At 39.3% G+C, this 19,812-nt stretch overlaps 1 protein-coding gene across 1 annotated transcript; it reads right to left on the reverse strand.

Annotated features, from left to right (window-relative positions):
- Window positions 1–772: 772 nt before the first annotated feature.
- On the reverse strand, window positions 773–16,382 carry tp53bp2b (tumor protein p53 binding protein, 2b). The gene is made up of 18 exons (XM_030771651.1): window positions 16,362–16,382; window positions 10,448–10,595; window positions 9,900–10,013; window positions 7,835–7,911; window positions 7,617–7,718; window positions 7,240–7,417; window positions 6,751–6,935; window positions 6,351–6,515; window positions 5,872–6,042; window positions 5,415–5,550; window positions 5,203–5,282; window positions 4,521–4,932; window positions 2,953–3,713; window positions 2,483–2,620; window positions 2,217–2,350; window positions 1,438–1,604; window positions 1,135–1,334; window positions 773–814 (listed from the first exon to the last, which is right to left on the reverse strand). Exons 1-18 carry the CDS (start codon window positions 16,368–16,370, stop codon window positions 773–775), a joined length of 3,219 nt encoding a protein of 1,072 aa, XP_030627511.1. The 5' UTR covers window positions 16,371–16,382.
- Window positions 16,383–19,812: the final 3,430 nt, after the last annotated feature.

Consider the following 19,812-nt stretch of genomic DNA (forward strand, 5'->3'; position numbering starts at 1 on the left):
GTTGCAGTGATATACATGATGAATACAATCTGGACAAAAACAGTCACAATTTTCTTGAGCTTCACAATGCTGTTTCTTTTTCTTTTCTTTTCTTTTTTTTTTACCATTCTTTGTAAAGACTGGCAGTGTTTGTGATTATATCTGTGAGGTGTACATAGTTTACATTCAATGTGGAAATCTGTTGTATTGTCAAACAAACAAAACAAAAGATTTGTTAGAAACTGTAGAAAAGAACTTATCTGAGAAACAATCTCATTGGAGGTCATTTTTTAAAAATGTGTGTACAAATAATAAGTTAGAATTACAACCAAAACCATTATCATATCACATGTGCTCACGCATACACGCTGAAAACTACTTTTAATACATAAGCATTTAAGCTTTACTGTTTTTTTTATGTATCAAAAGCAGTGCACTATTACAAACTATTATAAAACAACCTGGCCATTTAAAAACTTTGATTTTCTACAAAACACTGTAAATTGGCTGTAAAAATGTACAATAAGTACATTTCTTCTTCATTTTGAAATTAGTGGAATATCATTCTTACACTTCTTTGAAAGACCCTCAACGTAAAATAGCATTAACAAAGACAGAGCAAGAGACCAAAATTAGAATGCACTTTGTTTGTAATCACCCTGAAAATACTTCTGTGCCTTCTTGAAAGTTTTTTTGTTTTCAAGCAGCGGGTTTCACAATTAGTGTGCTGGGAAATGGTGCATTATGCTTTGGGACAACAGTGGAGGGGAGTTTTAGTCTGCCAGTAAGCTCCTTATGCTAGACTTCTTTGTCTGGGCTTGATCCGCAGGTACAGCTTCAAAAAAAAAAAAAAAAAAAGATTTTGGGAAAAGAATGTTACGAACAGCCAAGTAAAAGAGATTCGTGAGAAAATGCACCTCACTTTACAAAATGAAAACTTGTCTGAGACAGGTTGGTGCTGAGAATGTATTTATAGTATTTTACATTTATGACACATTTCGAGTCTCTGAGCACTCAAAAATAAGTATTTCAGCATTGAGATTTGTTTTTGGTTCTTTCAAACAGTCAAAATTTTCAAATATATCTGACCCACTTTGGATGATATTTCCACTCGCTAAAAAGAACTTTCCAGGAGATTATCGTGTAAATACTCACCCCAAGAAGATTCCTGGGGATGTAGCCCTCATTGTCTCCACAGCGAGCCCACCACCACTCTGTCTCCTCACTGTCCTCACGCTGTAGGACAGTCATACAGTCGCCCTCCTGGAAGGACAGCTCATCCTCCTTCTCTGCCTCATAGTCCCATAATGCATACACAACACCTCTGTTCATAATGCCCATCTTTTCTTGAACACCTTCAGAGAGAACAAACAGAGACGTTGACTTCAACTTGCCAGAAACCATGCCTTAAAATCATAGTGTTACGCATACAGCCTCGAGTGTGTTGGGAAGTCTCACCATAGAGGAACTGGGAACACTGGGCATAGCCTTCTTCCATCTCTTCACATTTGTCTGCTGCTGTTTGCATATCGCTGTAGGTGGTTGCAAACACAGCAGCCCCAGACTCCACCAGGAACTTACACACCTGAACATTATTACAGGAAGCTGCACAGTGTAGTGGGGTCCTAAGAGGGAGATAAAAAAAAAGCAGAGAGAGAGAGAGAGACAGATTGAGAGAGAAAAATTAATTCCTATGCAATAGCGACAAACGGAGAAGAGCAGTCTGAACTGTAACAAAAACATGAAAGTGAACATATTTGACCTTTTCTGCCTTCACTGCACTGGTTTCATGGCCTATTTTCCTTATTTATACCTCTTAGCATCTGACTGATTAACCTCCTATCATCCATTAAGATCATCCTGTAATGGCCTGCTTAATGTATTTGGAGCACTGCTGCGACATATTAAGCAAGCGCACTGCATAAGCGTACTTCTTCCATTTATCCTTTTTTAAATCATTGTTCGCTCTTTAAAACGGACTGTTGTCAAGTGATCAAATCTTGTTTGATTATTTCAGTTCTCTAGTCTTGTTCATGAGTATCTATTTTACATCCATCCACTTTGCTTTTCTGAATATTTAATATTTTTATCTTTTGTCTTGTTATTGTATTTTATATATTTCATGTCTTTTTGCTTCAGTTTTGCACTGTGAACAAACAAAAGGGTTTTTTTTTTTTTTTTAATTTTGTAGTTATTGTTTTTGTGGTAGCTGTTATTTTAGATATCTGAAGACTCACCAGCCATCACTGTCTGCTGCATTGACATTGACTCCAAATTGCACTAGGAACTTAACAATCTCCGTGTGTCCAGCACACACAGCATTATGAAGGGCTGTAATACCTTCATCATTGGGCAAACTGGGATCCTCCACCTACACACAAATACACACACACACACACAGATATCTGTATATGTACCATGTACTAGAAAAAAGGGAAAAAATACATTTCCTCTCAGTCTCATTAGGTAAATGCAGTGTGCTGCTACTTAAGTCTGCACTAACCTCATATATGATCCTCTGTACAAGGTCATATTCTCCCTCCAGGGAGGCGTCCAACAGAAGAGCCAGGGGGTTAAAGTGAACCCGCATCCCATGATTTATGCGTTCTGAGCCAGCTTTACGTAGGTTGGTCCTCTTACCCTAAATTAGAGGAAACACAGTCATTCACACTTCTGATTCAGAGACTGAGAGATCTCCATTTTGGCCCCAAGCAGTTCTTAAAGCAGCACGGAAGTAAGTGTTGCTTGTTGCTAGGCAACAGTTTCAAATGGAACATAATAACCATTTAATTTGAGACTGTATTGAGTAAAAATCTCTATCTGTGCCTCTGCAAAGAGAGTGTGCTCCACTCATGCCAGATTGTGCAGTATTTACTATAATCATCATGTTTCTTGCCAGCACTTTACAGCAAACACTAACTGACAATGTCATCCTTTCATGTGTAAGTCTATGCTATTACCAATGGTACCTACTGGTAGTAATGTCACCTGTCCAGTAACCTCCGGAGGTTTCATGGTGATGTTTTCCTCTCCTGACCCATCCTGTTCCCCAGTGCTAGGGTAGGGTGGAGGGGGGTATGGAGGGTACTCCTCCACATTAGCCTCAGGTGGAGCAGGGGGAAAGTCGCCAGGGTCCTCCTCCTCTTCCAGGGATGCAGGCAAGGGGAGACTAGATTTAGAGAAGTCCTCCAGGATAGGGGAACGAGGGGGAAGGGGTGGGGGTGTCAAATCCTCTTCTTCTTCCTCTTCTCTCTTACATTCGGGGATTACTGGTTCTAGGGAACCATCACTATCTCGAAATCCCCCGATTTCACCCTCCTCTCCAACACATGGCTGGAAGAATGGGACTGGGGACCCAGAGCTAGTTTCCATAGCAGCCAATGTGGTCTTCTGGTAGAGGAGTTTCTGGATGTTGGGCCCTCCAGGGCCCTCAGGCTCTGTGATGGAATTACGTTTCTTCAGGGGTCGCGGTGCATGATGTAGCCTCTTCCGCAATGACTCCAGATCCATGTCGCTCTGGTTACGGTGGGGGTTGGAGATGAAGGGAAGCAGCTTGGTGGGACTGAGGGGCCGGGGAGCACGTTCTGATTCTTGGCCATCACTGGTGGGGCAGGATCCACTCCCTCCCTGGTCCACGTGGTCTGCCTCTAAGATTCCTGGCTTGTCATTTTGACTGCTGTCTGGCTGATAGGACTGTTGCCCTCCGTTGGCAGGGAGGACTGGCTTACCATATACTGGGAAATAACAGATACACTGGTTTGGAAATATAGCCATGATTGCAACTGACAGGCAATATGCAGTCCACTACATTAAAATGCACCCTTTTTCGGGGTTGTATTTACATATGCTTTTGAAAAACGTCTCAGTCCCAAATAGTGTTTGTAATACCATATGGCATTAGAAAACATGAAATATTTAGGCTACAAAAGTCTATCTAAAATATTTATTTGAAAGGCTCTAGATGGTATTGTGTCCTTGTCTTATACCAGAGCTCTACTTAATAGTTGCATCTCATAGACAGTGGCAATAATGAAAAGTAGCAAGAAATGTCAGTGGATATAGCTTCTGCGTTCAGGCCTTACTATAACAGTCACCCAATAATAACAGTCATTCAACAACATCATTCAGTTAAAATGACCAATAATGAATGACACTGCATTAAGAGGCCAACATTATACATCTCCTTTAACTCTATATACTAACACATCAGACGCGCTTTGTGTGTGTTCATTGTCTGGGCAATAGGCAAAGTAGGACGAATGTGCGGAATCAGATAGTCTAAGCAGTAAAGAGACATTTTGCATAAGAGCATTCGGCATGGCACGACGAATCGAACTTAACATTTCCTGTTGTGACGTTTAAGCAACTTTAACCAACTTAATACTACCCATAAACAATGCAAACAGAAGAATCACTGTTTCTATGACTATCACAATTGGCATCATTTCTTAATGGTTTCAACAGTAATGGCATACAACAAAACATTACAGCTAATCCAAACTGTAAGTTACGATGATGATCTGATATTCAGTGTTACTTACAGCGGGGTTGTGAGCGTGTCAGTGTGCCCTGCCCTGACGGCTGGTAGGCCTTCCCTGGTATGGCCTGCTGTGTGTACATAGAATAGATAGAACTGGCGGCCAAAGTCTGAGGCTTGTGCAGGGTCGTAGGGGTCGCCTCTTTTGGGGCAGAGGCATCGGAGGTGAAGGGGCGCACCGTGGCGGCGGGCAGGGTGTCTGGTTTGGAAGGTAATGGTGGTGGCAGTGTCTGGCTGTGGGATGGGATGGGCATAGGTGGTCGTTGGTGTTGAGTGGATTGGTTAACAGATCTAGCTTTGCCGGGGAAGGTTCCAGTGCTGTAGAGAGGTTTGCTGAAGGAGGACTGGCCCGAAAACGTTGGTTTGGGTTTACTGGGTACTGGAGGAGGTACTTTACTGAAGCTTTTACCAGCAATCTGAAAAGAAGGAAACATAGGAGTGATGGTGTGCTCTAATGCTATGCCATTTATCAAGCATTTACCAATATTCAAATCTTAAGTCATTTTTCAGATTATTCTTATCTTAAATGTCTTACACAACTAATGCTCAGAAATATCTCTAACATTTAAGAAAACTCTGCCCAAAAGATTTTTTTTTTTTTTTACGATAAGAGAAAATATAATCATAGTAGAAATTGCATCTGTGGGTTCATCTGCACAGTACATGATAAATGTGCCTTTCATTACCTGAGAGTCATTCATGAGATCTTCACTGCTCTGGTTTTTACGTAGAGGGAGGGGAGGGGGCCTCAAATGGGTCTCAGCATCTTTAACAGTCAGAGGAGGACAACAATTAGTTTAATATAGCTTAGCCATAAAGTAACTGTGACACACACACACACAGGCATACAGAATTGTTTCATCTCAGGAGTCCTGCTGTTTTTCAGGAAGACAGTTACCTTTCGCTAGTGCTGTATGACTGCTCATGCGTGGTAATGTAGAGGACATTCCACCAGACTCAGTGTTGGAGCTCATCCACTCAGATAATCTGGATGTCTTTCCTGTCTGGAAACCACCAACTAACAGAGGAGAAGGCTTGGTTAAGTTAAACTGAGAGAGTTTTCATGTTCATCAGCACAAACACACACTCATGAACTACAAATGATCAAACACACATCGGTACTCATGTTCATTTACTCACTATCATACAATCTTTAGCAAGGTCCTTGAGATCCAGACTTAGCGCCTCACCCAACAATCACTCTCTAAAAGCATACAACTCTACCCTAAACATATACTCACTGACATATGCACTCAAAACTAGCAGCTCACAGTCACAAAATATGACAGGAACAAAAGGGCATGTTTTAGCTTTTCACCTGCAGGGGGCTTGCTGAGAGCTCTAGCCTGGGCCGCCAAGGGGCCATCTGACATGGGCAAGGGGGCTGTGCCATCACTGTAGACCGGTTTGACCAGCACTTCCTGTCTGGGTGGCACAGGGGGACCTGTAGAAGTCTGAATGTAAGGCCCTACAGCAGCCACTCTGGATGGGCCTGGCTGCTGAGAACTCAGCCCTTCACATGGCTGCTGGAGGTGCAAAACAGAGAGGATAAAGGAGATAATTAAGCGACTGAGCGAGAGAGGAATACAAAGGAAGTGTATGATACTGAACGCAAGCGAAGCAGAAGGAATGGAGGGTGCATATAATGAGCCAAAAACAGAGAAAGGAGAAGGAGAGAGAGGGAGAGAGATGAGAACGACAGAGGGTTGAAGACACCCAGTAAATGACAGAGAGCAGAGGGCTTCCTCATTAAAATACTGTGTAATGAGACCAGGAAGGAAACGGATGATTTTTATCATGTATTGTTTGTAGAGGGACTGATGTGACCACTCACAGGCATGTTCTCTTTCTGCTGAAGAGCAGCTTTTTTCTTCCGCAGTCTCTCCCGTAACTCAGCCACGCGCTTGTCCATTGCCGACACCTCCAGATTGCGTTTGTTCAGAGACTCTCTTTGCTGCTGCAGCTTAACATTCTGCTCCTGATTCAGCTTGTTCCTCAACTGGGGATGAGAAGAGAGAGTGCCATTCAGTGGAGGAAGTGAATGAGGGGGTTTCATAAAGGAAAAAAAAAAGTGAGGACAGTGAGTGACAGAAAGAGAGAGGGAAAAAGAGCTAAAGAGAAAAGGCATAACAAAGGAGAAGTTTCTTCTCTGAGGCAAAGAGGAAGGCTGAATCTTGATGCTTCACGGAGGAGAAAGAGACCAAAAAAGAAAGATGGTGCTTGTTGGGTATTACCTGCAGCTCCTTGTAAAGGTGCTCCAACTCTCCTATGGAGTTCGGGCCTTGCTCATGAGCAACATCCGCTTTGCCGCTCCTCAACATTTCCAGTTGTCTGCTGAGTTCCTCCACCCTGGACACAGCCACCACTAACTCCTTCTGCTTTTGCTGGAACAGGCCACTCATCTGCTCTATCTCCTCCACTGCATAGTATGAAAAAGAGAGCGAGAGAGCGAGAGAGAGACTATGAACTGTACTGTACGTGGATTGATCCTCATTTTTTATTAACAGTATTATATTGGTATTTTTAGTATTCTTAGTACTGATGACATGAATAATGATTAAAGCAAATTAAAGCAAAAGACTGCAAGTCAAGGATCCCTTATCATTGGGTCTGTTGAGAAAGTATGCTTTCTCTAGATTGTCATTTACAAAGTTTTAGCACCATTATTTAGAAAAAGTATTTTAAAACTTAAATCAAGAGGATTTTTTAGAATTGATGCTGACCAAGTTTGCTGTTGCTGAGGCGTTTCTGCTCCACTTGGCCTTTAAGGGCCCGTACCCTCCTCAGTTTGGCCTCCTGATTTTCTGCATTCTCCCTAAGGAGTCTGAGTTTCTCCTGCTCAGATGCTTGCTGCTGCTGCTGTCGCTGTTCCTGTAGCTTTAGGAACCGCAAGCGCTGCTCCTGGGAATAATCAGAGACAAAACACGCCACAGGGTAACATATATGTAATAATCTAAGACAGGTTAACTATTTCAATGTCAGCGATATTCACATGTAAACAAAGAGTCAGCTAATCAACTTTATGGTGCCTCGAGAACATTAGAAGTCATGACATCTAGTCAACGTCGTGTATGTGACCTTTTTATGCATGTAGCTGTACCTTTGAGGCCAGAAGTTGTTGTTGGGCATTGATCTGCTGCTGTTGGCGTGATGCCATCTCCTGAAGCTCTGTCAGTGTAATATCCATGCGAGGAGGCACTATCTAGAATAGGAATATATATCAATCTTAAACTCAAATGGCACGAACAGGTAACAAATGAAATACAGATAAAATAACCTAACGCAGTGTGTTTATCTTCAACAATGTGTCACACTCACTCCATTCTCCACACGTCTCTCCATGGTACCTTTCACCCCATTTCTTTTGGCTGAATGTTCTGCAGCTCTAGCGTCACCTGCAGTGAGAAAAGGATAGAGGGGTTCTCTGAAAACTGATCAGGACAAAGCAAATTTGGTTAAACTTTGGTCAAGTTAAAAATGCACATAAGTAAATGTAGGACAGAAGGATGGCCTTTAAAGGAGGCCATACGGTGACTGAGCTATGCACTTGATAGATATATATATATGTATATATATGTATGTATGTATGTATATATGTATATGGTATTTCAATTACAAATTAAAATTATGACCAAGCTGTAGTCTTTACAGCACCAATCCTGCTCATCAAACTCATCTGTTTCTGTGTCATGTTCAACGCTATCAGAGACAATTTGAATGTTACAAGTTTGGCCTCACAACATGTTCAAGTCCTTCACACAACACCATCAGTGCAGGTCATGCCCAGTGACTTTTGAGAGAGAAACAATGGCCTTTTGATTGGCCAGTAGCAGTCTAGGGGATTATTACATAATTATGATTTAAAAAAGCCAAAGAAGCAGACCTAAATCTACTACCAATCCCCACAGTCGGCATTACGTAATGTGTGGGTCTACGGGCTACCAGAAAAACAAGTTAAGAGGAGCGCATGTTTACATAAATATTGACTGTTCGGTGTCACAGCGGCCATAAAACATGCTAGGGAGTCTATACAAAATATTAACGATCACACAAGAATTTTTAAGTATAACACCGAAAACCAAAAGATCCATAAACATGAACTGAAGGGTCAGGACAGCTGTAATTGACTGCAATCATGCCTGAGTGGAAAATAATGAAAGCTTTTGTTTTCCCATACCACACACACAGGGGTTTTGTCATCTGTACTGTTATGTAACAGCGGCTCTTTGTCCAGCTCTATGGCCCGCTAATTGAAAGCTACTTGAACCTCAAATGCTGTTGTTCAGCGACAGAAACAGAAAAAGGTTTTCTGTTTTACACATTGCATAAAAGAATAAGAAGCACTAGGTACTCCAGTTGTGGCATTTATGATCAGAACTTTAGACTGATCACATCAAGAAGTCAACTGAGCAAGAATTTGGACTAAGCCTATGACCTTTGACAGTGTAAAGTCTATGCCACAGAATGCTAACAGAGTCTCTCCAGTTTAGCACAAAACCCGGGGTGCATGCTATTAAGACCCAAGGGGGGAACTGTATCCTGGGTCATACCAGAGAGTACCAACATGCTGTAATGCAATTATTCTTACGCCGTAAATTTGATTTGGAATACAGGGTTTCATCTTGAATATGTAAACATAAACTGCATAAATTTATCAAAAATGGGGATGGGGTTCTTATATCTACTTCATTTACCACTATATGAAATATGAGTCATACTCATTTGATGAGACGGTGGAAAAAGAAGGGAGTGTGAACAATGTTCCAGCGGCTTTGTATGTTTACATAATCCGGTGCCAGGTACATGAGGGTAGCATGGACTGGCATGCAGGTAATTGGCATCACTATGTGAACAATTGCTTATTGGCCCCTGTGACCTCTACTGAACCTTGGATCATAACCTCTCTCACTGCGTGGAATGTGTGTAGACTGTATACACACATAGGCATGGGAGACAATGTGTCCTCTGCCATGCTTTTGATCTGCTGCAGAGTGTTCTGCACTGCAGCTTTCTAATGGCATCCCTGGGTCGCAGCCATATTTCTAGCCTGCAATAAATGTCGTACACTTCAAGAAAGCCATAACTGGACCATATTTCAAGCGAGTTTTAGTACTGTCTCATATACAGATATGAAATTCAATACCAAACATATCAGTTAAACCGCTATCCTTAAAATTAACTGCAGACTGACTTTTGTGGGAGAGAGTAATTTAATAAATGATTTTCTTAGCATGTACGGGCACTTGCCAATGCCCAGCTTCCCCAACATATATTAAACAGTAGACACGTACATAAAAACCGGTTACTATAAACAAAAATGACTTAACCATCCACAAAATGCCACTGTTGCTATTTGACGCAAAAAGATATGTGTGGAATTTACCTGACTCATGACAAGGTGCCTGGTCATGACGCAAGAAGAACCGCACCTCTGACCTCTGTTGTCCCCAGCGCTGAAGGACATCCACCATCCGTTCACCACCACCCATGATGCGCTCTGTCCCAGGAGATACAAATAATCAGATTTGAGGAAAAAAGACTGAGGCCAGCACTTAGCATGACAGGATTATCCTGGGTTAACTGAAGTTTATTATAATGAATTATTTTGCAAAAATTGATCAGCTGACTTCGCAAAACGATCAATGAAACCTAGTGCAATAAATCTAATATCTTGACACATTCCTGAAATTAGATCACATTAAGAAATCAATAGTTTATCTTGAATGGGTAAAAAAAACCCCAAAAAAACATTTTAGCGGCGTTTTGTATAGCCTACTGTCCAGTTCTGAAGCTGCGCTCAGAGGAAAAAAGGTGAACTAGATTTCAACTCCGAAACCCCCATCATCTTGAAGAGCTTCTTACGGCACTTTTATCATTTCACGGATGCCTTGGTGACATTCACACGTTGGACTATGCTAAAAGAGAACTGACCTGAGCCTCTCCATATCTCTGCTAGGTAGCAGTCAATTTCTCCTGGCTCCTTACAAAGTTCCACCACATCCCTGCACAGCGTTTCTGGGGTGATGGGGACCTCTGTGAAGTGCTTGTCATTGTTGCTGAGGTACACAGTAAGGAACACCTGTGTCACACACAGAAAACACAAGAATGAACATATTTAGTCTCTACCCAGCTCATTTTAGACACGCGCGTGTTGAGTTGCCATACTGACAATGAACAGAAGTAAACAACATATTTTTCACTTGTCAGCTCACAGCACTGAAAACAGATGGCTGTAGTCGAGAGGCTGAACCCAAGCAAAAGGAGGAAAATCATTTGTAAGGGATGAGAGAATAAATTGTTGTTTGATTTACTAAATGGGAGCAAACAGAAAAAAAATGGTAACAAGCAAAAGAGGATGAACCAGGGTATCCTAATTAAGTCTTCTTGTGAACAGAATGGGCACAGAATAAAAATGGAGTTTAGTAAGTGTTTTCCATAGCCCCATTCTTTAAAGGATTTTACCAAACAGATACTGACAAATTCACTAATTGTGCTATATTCCATAATGCTCCAACACCTTAATATGCTATATACACACTCACACACACACACACACACATATATATATATATATATGTATATTGATTCTGTCTTCGTTATAATTCCCTTGTATGATGCAGACAAGTTAAGTGTCATAGTAAATAAGACCTCTGCTCACTCTGGTCTATGTGTGTACCACATGATGATTGAGTGTGAAGAAACGTCTTAGTACTTTGTAATGGAGTGGGGGAGGTTGGCCACCATAAGCGTAGCAGTACCACTGGGAGAACAGATGGACAACAGAGAAAAGTACTGCTCTTACGCATTTGTTGTTGCAAAACAAGGGGAGGGAGTGTATTAGTGTAGTGCTCTGTAATGTGTTTGCATACCAAAGAAAACTGAATTTGGTTGATTAATAGTTTCCCAAAGAAGAATGTATTTATGTATTCAATCCAGTTAGTTTTCTACCATTTTAATCATTTAGAATGTCGTTGTAACTTAAAATCTAGTGCACAATAAAATGTTTAATTGCATATCTGTAGTTTAGGATCTATAATTATTCATAACTTGGCACAACACTGGATAGATTTAAATCTCCAAATATCTGTCCAAAAGATCTACCACTAAATAAGACTTGTGCTAAACCTCTCATAATTAAAATGGATCTGACATTTTGTGAGTTGAAGGTCAACTCAGCTGATGTCTAGCACACCTAGTCTATCCTTGAGGTCATGAATAGCTAAATCTTGACACTCAGACACTGCATAGTCTTTGGCAAGGCAGAAGTTCCTGTCTTCAAGGTGTGGACCAAAGGTTAACTAGGAAGGTCACTGTAGCCTAACTTTTAAAATGGAGTTCTAAATCAAAAGCAGTTATCGTGTTTAAAAAAATGGCTGCATTTTAAGTGAAGTGTTTCATGGCACAAAACTTTACGCTTCAGAAACACTTTCACAAAATGTTAAAGCCATACTAATGGATGTAGTCTCTTTAAATAATGGAATCATTAGAGGGTGTTTTATTTTGTAATTGGTTATATGTTTATGTCTCACTGACGAAGGTTCTGCAGACCTCTTTTCATTCATAAAACCAGACTGACTGATGGCTAACTCAGTGGTAATTTGAGAAAATTCTTACAGGTTTTGTCCTTTCTGCCCGAACCTACTCATTTTAAATTATTTTGTTTTGTAATTTCACAGTCTAATTATTGCTATCATTCTCTTGCTATCTCTTTACTGAACATATTAAGGACAGCTTTTGTCATTTTCCATTTGCATTTAACTGACATTCAGCTGAACAATTCCTTTGCTGACCATTTTTGTAACTGTCATGAGACTAAAAAAAAAAGTTTCTAGATGATGTGGCTCTTTAAAACCCCATTTTCCAGAATCCAGTACGTGTGCACTCCAATTCCCTGGTGATATATTTAAGTAGGGCATCACTACCACAGGCTCACCAGTTAATAAGTACTTTAGTATCAATACATCAAAGCTGAGCCTAGGTAGGCTAAAAGCCTCGAAAGAGATCTCTGATGACTTTTAATACCCTGGTGGAAGAGATGGCCTCGGGCTGTTTTTTAAGCTGCTTTTGAAATTGGAATCATAACTGCTCTTCTGAGAATTCTTTAAATATGAAGTGATCCTGCTTACATACAAAATTGAGCACAGTGTCAAGATCACGCCTGCCCCATCTACAATAGTAAACTATTCTCACAGCTCCATTACTGACTACTGATGGACCAGATATGAATACACAGTGCAAAAGGTTGATGTTTCTTCTTTTGTCATGCTATAATGACGCAGCCTTGAATTTAGAAAGCAATACAGCAGTTATTAAAGAGTGATATTGTCATTATTGGTATAATACATGTTAAATACGTGCTGGTCTAATAAGCTTCAAATTGATAGATTAAAAACAATTACAAATGCATTTTAATCTCAGTCACATTTAGAAAGTCATAAAATCAATCCCATGACTGTTAATACCACACTGTAAATATTTCAGACTTTTCGACTGTGATTCATGCAAATGTATTTATTATGCATTTATTTTTTATTATGTATGCCTTTACTTGTATCTCCACAGAATGCAGCTCATCAGCCTGACACAAAGACAGTAGGAAAAGGAGCATTTGACCTCTGTAATGAAGTTACACAAATGATTCAGACCAGCCTGGATCTCACTGTCTTTATGAGAACACACACAACAAAAGATTAAGTGATTCACAAAGGGTCCACTTAGGTATGATGTAAAGGGCATCAGAGAGACAATTGTCCTCATTAAGCCTCAAAAAGCATAACAAAAGGCAATGACAGAAATGCTTGTGGTTTTATTAACATCCAGTAATTCAGTGAGGGAATAAATTCCCACATAAATGAACTGTTACATCACAGATTTAATGGTTATTAATGTCTGAGCCAAAAAAAAAAAATTCGAAACCCTTAACACAGCATCTTTTCAACAGTATCCTTTTAGCAATATTGCTTTTTCTATCGCTTTCAACTGGATTTCCAAAGGTAAATCATCAAATTTGGCTCAGCTAAAGAGCCCACTAATCTATTTGGAATCTCTCCTTGTTTGATTCCACAATTACGCAACTCTAGTAAATGAAACCAACTCTTGATCGTTTATGAAGAAGAGAGTACAAGAGAGTACACTAAATGCAAATGCTGGCTGTCTGAAACTGAGAAAGCCCTATTGTTCCTTTCATAAGAGTAACCTAGCACAGTGCGACCATTAATTATTCACTGGGACAATGTCAAACAAACAAGAATCTAATAACACATGCTTCATATGGGCAATATACCTTATCTTCATATCACACTGGTGCTGGGTGTTCTCTTTCCCTGGAACATCCCCGTTTTTTTTTTGTTTTTTTTTACGAGAATTTCCAGGTAGCTATAGATCTGCATTAGTTTGAACTGCATGATGATGGTGCAGGATTCAGTGGGGCTTGCGTGCCTGCTGTCAGCTTGCTGTGTGTGGGGCGTGGGCACAGACCTCAGGCCATATGGCCTCTGAGGTAGACTGACACTGTATGTGTATGACTTGTGTGTGACTCTACTGGATAAGACCAGTCTGTGTTTATTTCTCAATGTACCAAAGCTGGCTTTGAATATAAATAAACTGCTGAATGATGAATGGGTTATATATAGTTCTTAGAATGACACTGAATCTCACTTCCTGACATTAACGTAGATATCATAATGGGGGAATTATGCTTTTAATTCATCGCATAGCAACAAAGGCTTCCGTAAAGAGCTTTTGAAGAGCAAAGAGCATGCAGTAAGAGTGGTTTCTGTTGCTGTGGTTACCGCTCTGTGGTACTACAACTTGCCATTTGTTATGGTTTCGTGTGTCAGAAACAATTTTGACAGCACTCAGCTGTTCAGTCCTAAAACGAATGCCCTTTGAACTAAAGAGGGTCACAAAATTAGATTATTTAGTAGCAATTTTATTACACCAGACATTTCCAACCACTATGTCATTGTTCTGTCAGACAAAGCAAATCAAATGACCACATCATCATTAATAGCTGTTTTAGGAAAGGTGTTCTCTCTGTTTTTTTTTTTGTTTTTTTTTTAATTTACTTTTTTTTTTAAAGGAGCCATAAGGCCACATTGTGTTCCTGGTCACATGACAGTAACGTGAGATTTCAAGCTAAATTGCAAATGCTGCGTTCATTTGGGGAAGAATTAACAATGCTATGAGAAGTGTAACTACAACAGTACTGGTGATGATACAACTTGAGCAGTTCTCTAAAATGCTCTGGAATGAGGAAAAGCTCACTTCTGCTTCTGATCAGAATGGGCAGTTGTAAAGTAAATAATACTTACATAGAGATTTTAACAATAAGTGTTTGTGACTCACACTGATCTTCAGAAATTTTGCAGCTCAGATGCATTCAATTTCAAAATAGTGTCTAATATGTACAGGGGCTAATGTATACTGCTAATATGCAAACTGTGCAATAAAATATTTATGATTAAAAATGACACTATTCAGTATTTGTCTGAGGTGTCTGTGTAATACTTTGGTTCTGGTAAAATGTAATCTACATCAGTCCACTGTACAAATAATATTATTCAAATTTGTGAATATAATTTTATCTTCCATTGTAATGGAATGTAATCTATGTGCGTACACATTAAAGCCCTCTATAAATTGTATTAACCCCCCCACCAACCCACCCACACACCCACACAGAGAGAGAGAGAGAGAGAGAGAGAGAGAGAGAGAGAATGCAGATAACACCATGCCGTTAACATGACATATATCATACATTATGAAAGCTCATGTTGAACGTTATGATCATCCACTGATTCAGACCGGCAAAATTCTAAAAATGCACCTTTCGTTAAAGGGAACTTGACCTTCATGAAAATATTGTACCATGAACAGAACAGACTGTGAACTGGCCCTCATTATCTCTGTTGTGGTGTCAGAAGTGACGTTATCTAACGTTATCTGTCCGGACACTGAGTAGGCTAAGCCAGTCTCAAACCAGCTGAACTGAATAGCCACTCTAAAAGTGTATCTCTTGTCAATTTTGTGCCATATCACCCTGAAAGACCCCTCCTTTGTGTGTACAGTATTGACTCCCTTCAATTAGTTTGACGGACTGGGGTTTAATCAATACAATTCTACATAACCCGGGGACGCTTCATAAAATAGCCAACATCAATAAAATAATGTGAAATGCAACCGGATGGCTTAATAATTTTATGTTCTCATTATAAGAGAGTAGTTTTTAATGGACGTGACTGTGGAAACACAGTAGTGTGCTTGAACAATATCATTCATGACTACAGCAAAATCTGTCCTTTCCGAATGAATAATACAATCCATCGGACCTTGTGAGCTTACCAAACAAATCCTGTTAATACAGCAGTAAAAATGAATGAACAGTGATCTCGCAATGTCATCTCCTGTCATCTATTATTTGTTGCTCGTTCTGTCAGTTCACCTGTGTGCCATATCTGGTAACGGGCTAGCACTAAGGTGTTAAAATCCATGATTGGCTTAACCTACACAATTCACACATATACAATACTTAAATAGGTTTTAAAACTGAGGTGACTTAGGAACTAAAGACCGTCGAGTAGCCTAGTAGTTGCTCCATAGGCTGTTATATTATCCATAAACCACCACGGTGATTTTTTTGGGTAGAAGCTGTGACTGGGTCTTTAATTCTCCGATCCATTTAACTACTTTGTATGTGACTTGTGAGCGATAACAAATTCAGAATCGTGCTTACTTTCTTAAAACATATTAACAAAGTTTTTAGCCTGTTTTACCAGATAAAAAGGTATGAAAACCATTCATGTTTTGAACATCTCACAAACTGAGCCAGGGGCATTTAACTCACCGGCATCATTTTGGCTTCGTCTCGTAAAACGCGTTGCTTATATTGCTGATGACAATTTGCCTACTGCTGACTTAGATAAACAGGGAAATAGTTTTATAATCCAAATGAACTGTCGGTCTGTTTTCATTCGATGTTTCACAAATAATCCGAGAAACGTGTAAATCTTCTTTTCGTCATAACAGATTTGACTGTAACTTGAAATCGATGACAATTGTGCCTCCTTAAAAACCTGTTGCAGAAGAAAGACAAGGGCCTCTAAACATAGAAGTTTCCTCTTAAAATGTATCCAATATAGAGGACGAAAGGCTACCTGAGCAACGTGACCATTCGGTCGAACAAAGGATGTGCAGTGCTAACTACGACGCCTAAAACAATAGTAATATACTATAAATGAAAATGTATGCATATCCTGTGAGAATTCTTCAGTTCTAGCTATTGACAGCTAAGCCGATTGAAGTCCCACATTGGATTTGAGTGCATCCCTGCAGACTCTACAAAGGTTCTCGTTGGGTCAACAACAAATGCCAACCCAGCCCAGGATGACGTTGAATGAGTATACTAATCCCCCCTGGAAACTGAACTCCTCCTCGTTTTACCGTATCGGGATGTGGCCTCTACCGCCCCCATGGTACAAACATAGGGAATAACCAGAGAGTGGATGACAGAGTCCTCGTGTCAAAATGTAGGTGACACACAAAATTCACACAAAAAACGCTACGGCATTACTCACCTTAGGCAAGAAGGAAAGAGTATCAAATCAAATCAAATCAAATGTCAGACTGATATAACTAAACCATAAATGATCTTATATTAATTATAATAGACGTACTGACATCAAACAGCGTGTTTGTTCAAGCTGAAACTGACACCTTTGTGGAATATTTGAAAATGCCCATCATTTATTAAAGAAGTTCATGAAAAATAATTTTTCTAAATTTACTTTCTGATTTTTAGATACCCCACAAAGTAGGCTATCTTTGGAAACGCTAAAAAGCCCAAAACTCATTGTATCCATATTAGGCTACAATTAACACTTGATATAATGGGGATAGAATGGGGTCCATTAAAAAGATGGATTGGTGCTAATTCAGTGTATGATTTCTTTCAGACACACTCTGTGCATAATCCAACATGAATCACTGATATCAAGAAGAACAATTGCATGTTTTGAAGTTTGTTATTTTTCTGTATTTTATTTGTCATTTAAACTAAAATAACCTGCAAAGTATCTTTAGGAAGGTCAAAACGACTTAAAAAGGCATACTTTATTTCGGTCATTACCAAAGCATCATGAACATTATTATTCAGGTGCAGTTGTAATAGAGGCAGAACTGCAGTGGGGACGAAGCCGCTTAGAGGGTGATTAAGTGCCAAAGCCTAGACTGACTGTGGCTGTGCATCTCTTTTTCTTTTTGTTTTTGTTCTTTACTTTGACTTCACCCCGTTCCAGTGCAGCCAAATCTCTCTGGAACCACGTGCAGTTGCTGGTCTGTCAACCCTCTGTTACTGTCTATGAATGCAGTCTATCTCAAAACACTGAGGGCAAAGCTGGACAAAGTAATTATTCTGAAACAACTATAGTCTATCAGTACACATCAATACACACCTTCACAGGGGAAAATTAGTTCTCAGTCACAACAAGAATAGATAAGGAATATCAAAATGCAGTAGATCACATAAAAACAAGGAATCTGAGCATAGGTCGAAATTTGTTGGTAGTGCCCTCTAGTGGAGAATTATTGATGGACTGCATTGTTTTTGTTTTTTTTTTCCACTGGATTTGGGCGTGGGTCTTATAACAGTTGGATTGAGCTGATTTTAGGAGAAGGGAGGGTTTTGGCGGTGTTAGGTTTTTGACTCTAAGAAGATGAGTACACAGACTACCATTCTACCACCTGGATCTGTCTGTCTGTCTGTCTGTCCATCTGCGAGTCTGTCTGTCTGTCTGTCCATGTGCCTGTAACAGCAGCAACTGTTACATAAACAAATTTGAAGTTTAGTTCTTTTTATTACCTGATTTCATTTCTGTCGAAACACTTGTTTTATTTTGTATTTGGTCTTTAATGAATTTCTATAATTTATTCTCTCATGACTTCTTAATTAATTATTCTTATATTATTCTTCTCATTAGTGGTTGTCATTGCCTTATCTGTCTTGATTATCCATTCAATAAAACAAAAGCAAGAAAACCTTTACAAACGTATTCAATATTTTTCAGGCTTTTCATGTTGCTTTTTAATGCTTTAACAAACAATGTTGTTCTTGTTGATAATGCTGCCATCACTGTCTGAACACAGCCATTAATTTTTAACAAATAACTCAAAATGAAGGACTTATTTTTCAGAGGAGTAATTATGATGGAAGGTCATCTCCATTAGGTGGCGCTGTTTAAAAGCAGGTTGGAGACTTTGTGAAGCCTTAAGCATGCCAGGCTCAGTCACCTGTTTTGTTTTTGTGGAGGTGGATGTACTCCTAAACAACTTACTGCTGACTATCACATGTCACATATATATATATATCACATGTATACATATATATATATCACATATATATATATGGAGTCTGAGCTGAAATACAGGCAGACTACTACTAGAGGTTTGGGAATTTTTTTTCTCAAAATTTTTTTAATGTTTCAAAATGTAATATGGTCCTTAATAATAAAGATATAGTCTGAACGGAATGTGACGATTATTTTGAGCATTTGAATTATGTGCATATTCTCTTAGATATTCATTATTCATATCTTATTTTCCAAAAAGGCTTTTGATCATTTGAACATTTTTTGATTAAACTCTGTTGATTTTGATCCACTGTTTATGTGCAGAATCATCCAATACACATTATAAAGCACATTTCTGTCTGAATTTGTCATAAATAATTAGAATACAACCATTACATACATACGTAAAATTACACACATATACTTTTGTGTGTACACGTGTGTGTGTGTGTGTGTGTGTGTGTGTGTGTGCACTTTTTTCTGTTTTTTAATTCTGTCTGTCTAAATTTACCTCTATTCAATTTTGAAGCCACAACAAATTGAAACAAACGAAATGTACAAATGACAAAGAGAAAAATGAGAAATTATATGAAATATGGATAAATTGAGCAAATCAAAATTAAACGTAAAAATTGAATAATAGAAAAATGATTATAGAATTGATCGTATACTCATATGGTCAAACCAAAATATTTACAGTGGACAAATACACCAAAATAAAACATCTGACATTATTTTAACAATACGGATTATGTCTATGACATTGTCTTTTTTGAAAAATGCCACATGTGAGTGCACTTATATATACACATGCACAGACACACACACATGCACGCACACACACACACACACAGTCGCACGCACACACACACACAAAGGTGTTGTTGCATAGAAAGGCAGAGTATGTGGGTAGTCTGTACAGAGTGAATGTTTATTACAGTACCGTGAAAC

This window comes from Chanos chanos, chromosome 4 (assembly GCF_902362185.1).
Source record: "Chanos chanos chromosome 4, fChaCha1.1, whole genome shotgun sequence".
In the NCBI taxonomy this organism is placed as follows: domain Eukaryota; kingdom Metazoa; phylum Chordata; class Actinopteri; order Gonorynchiformes; family Chanidae; genus Chanos; species Chanos chanos.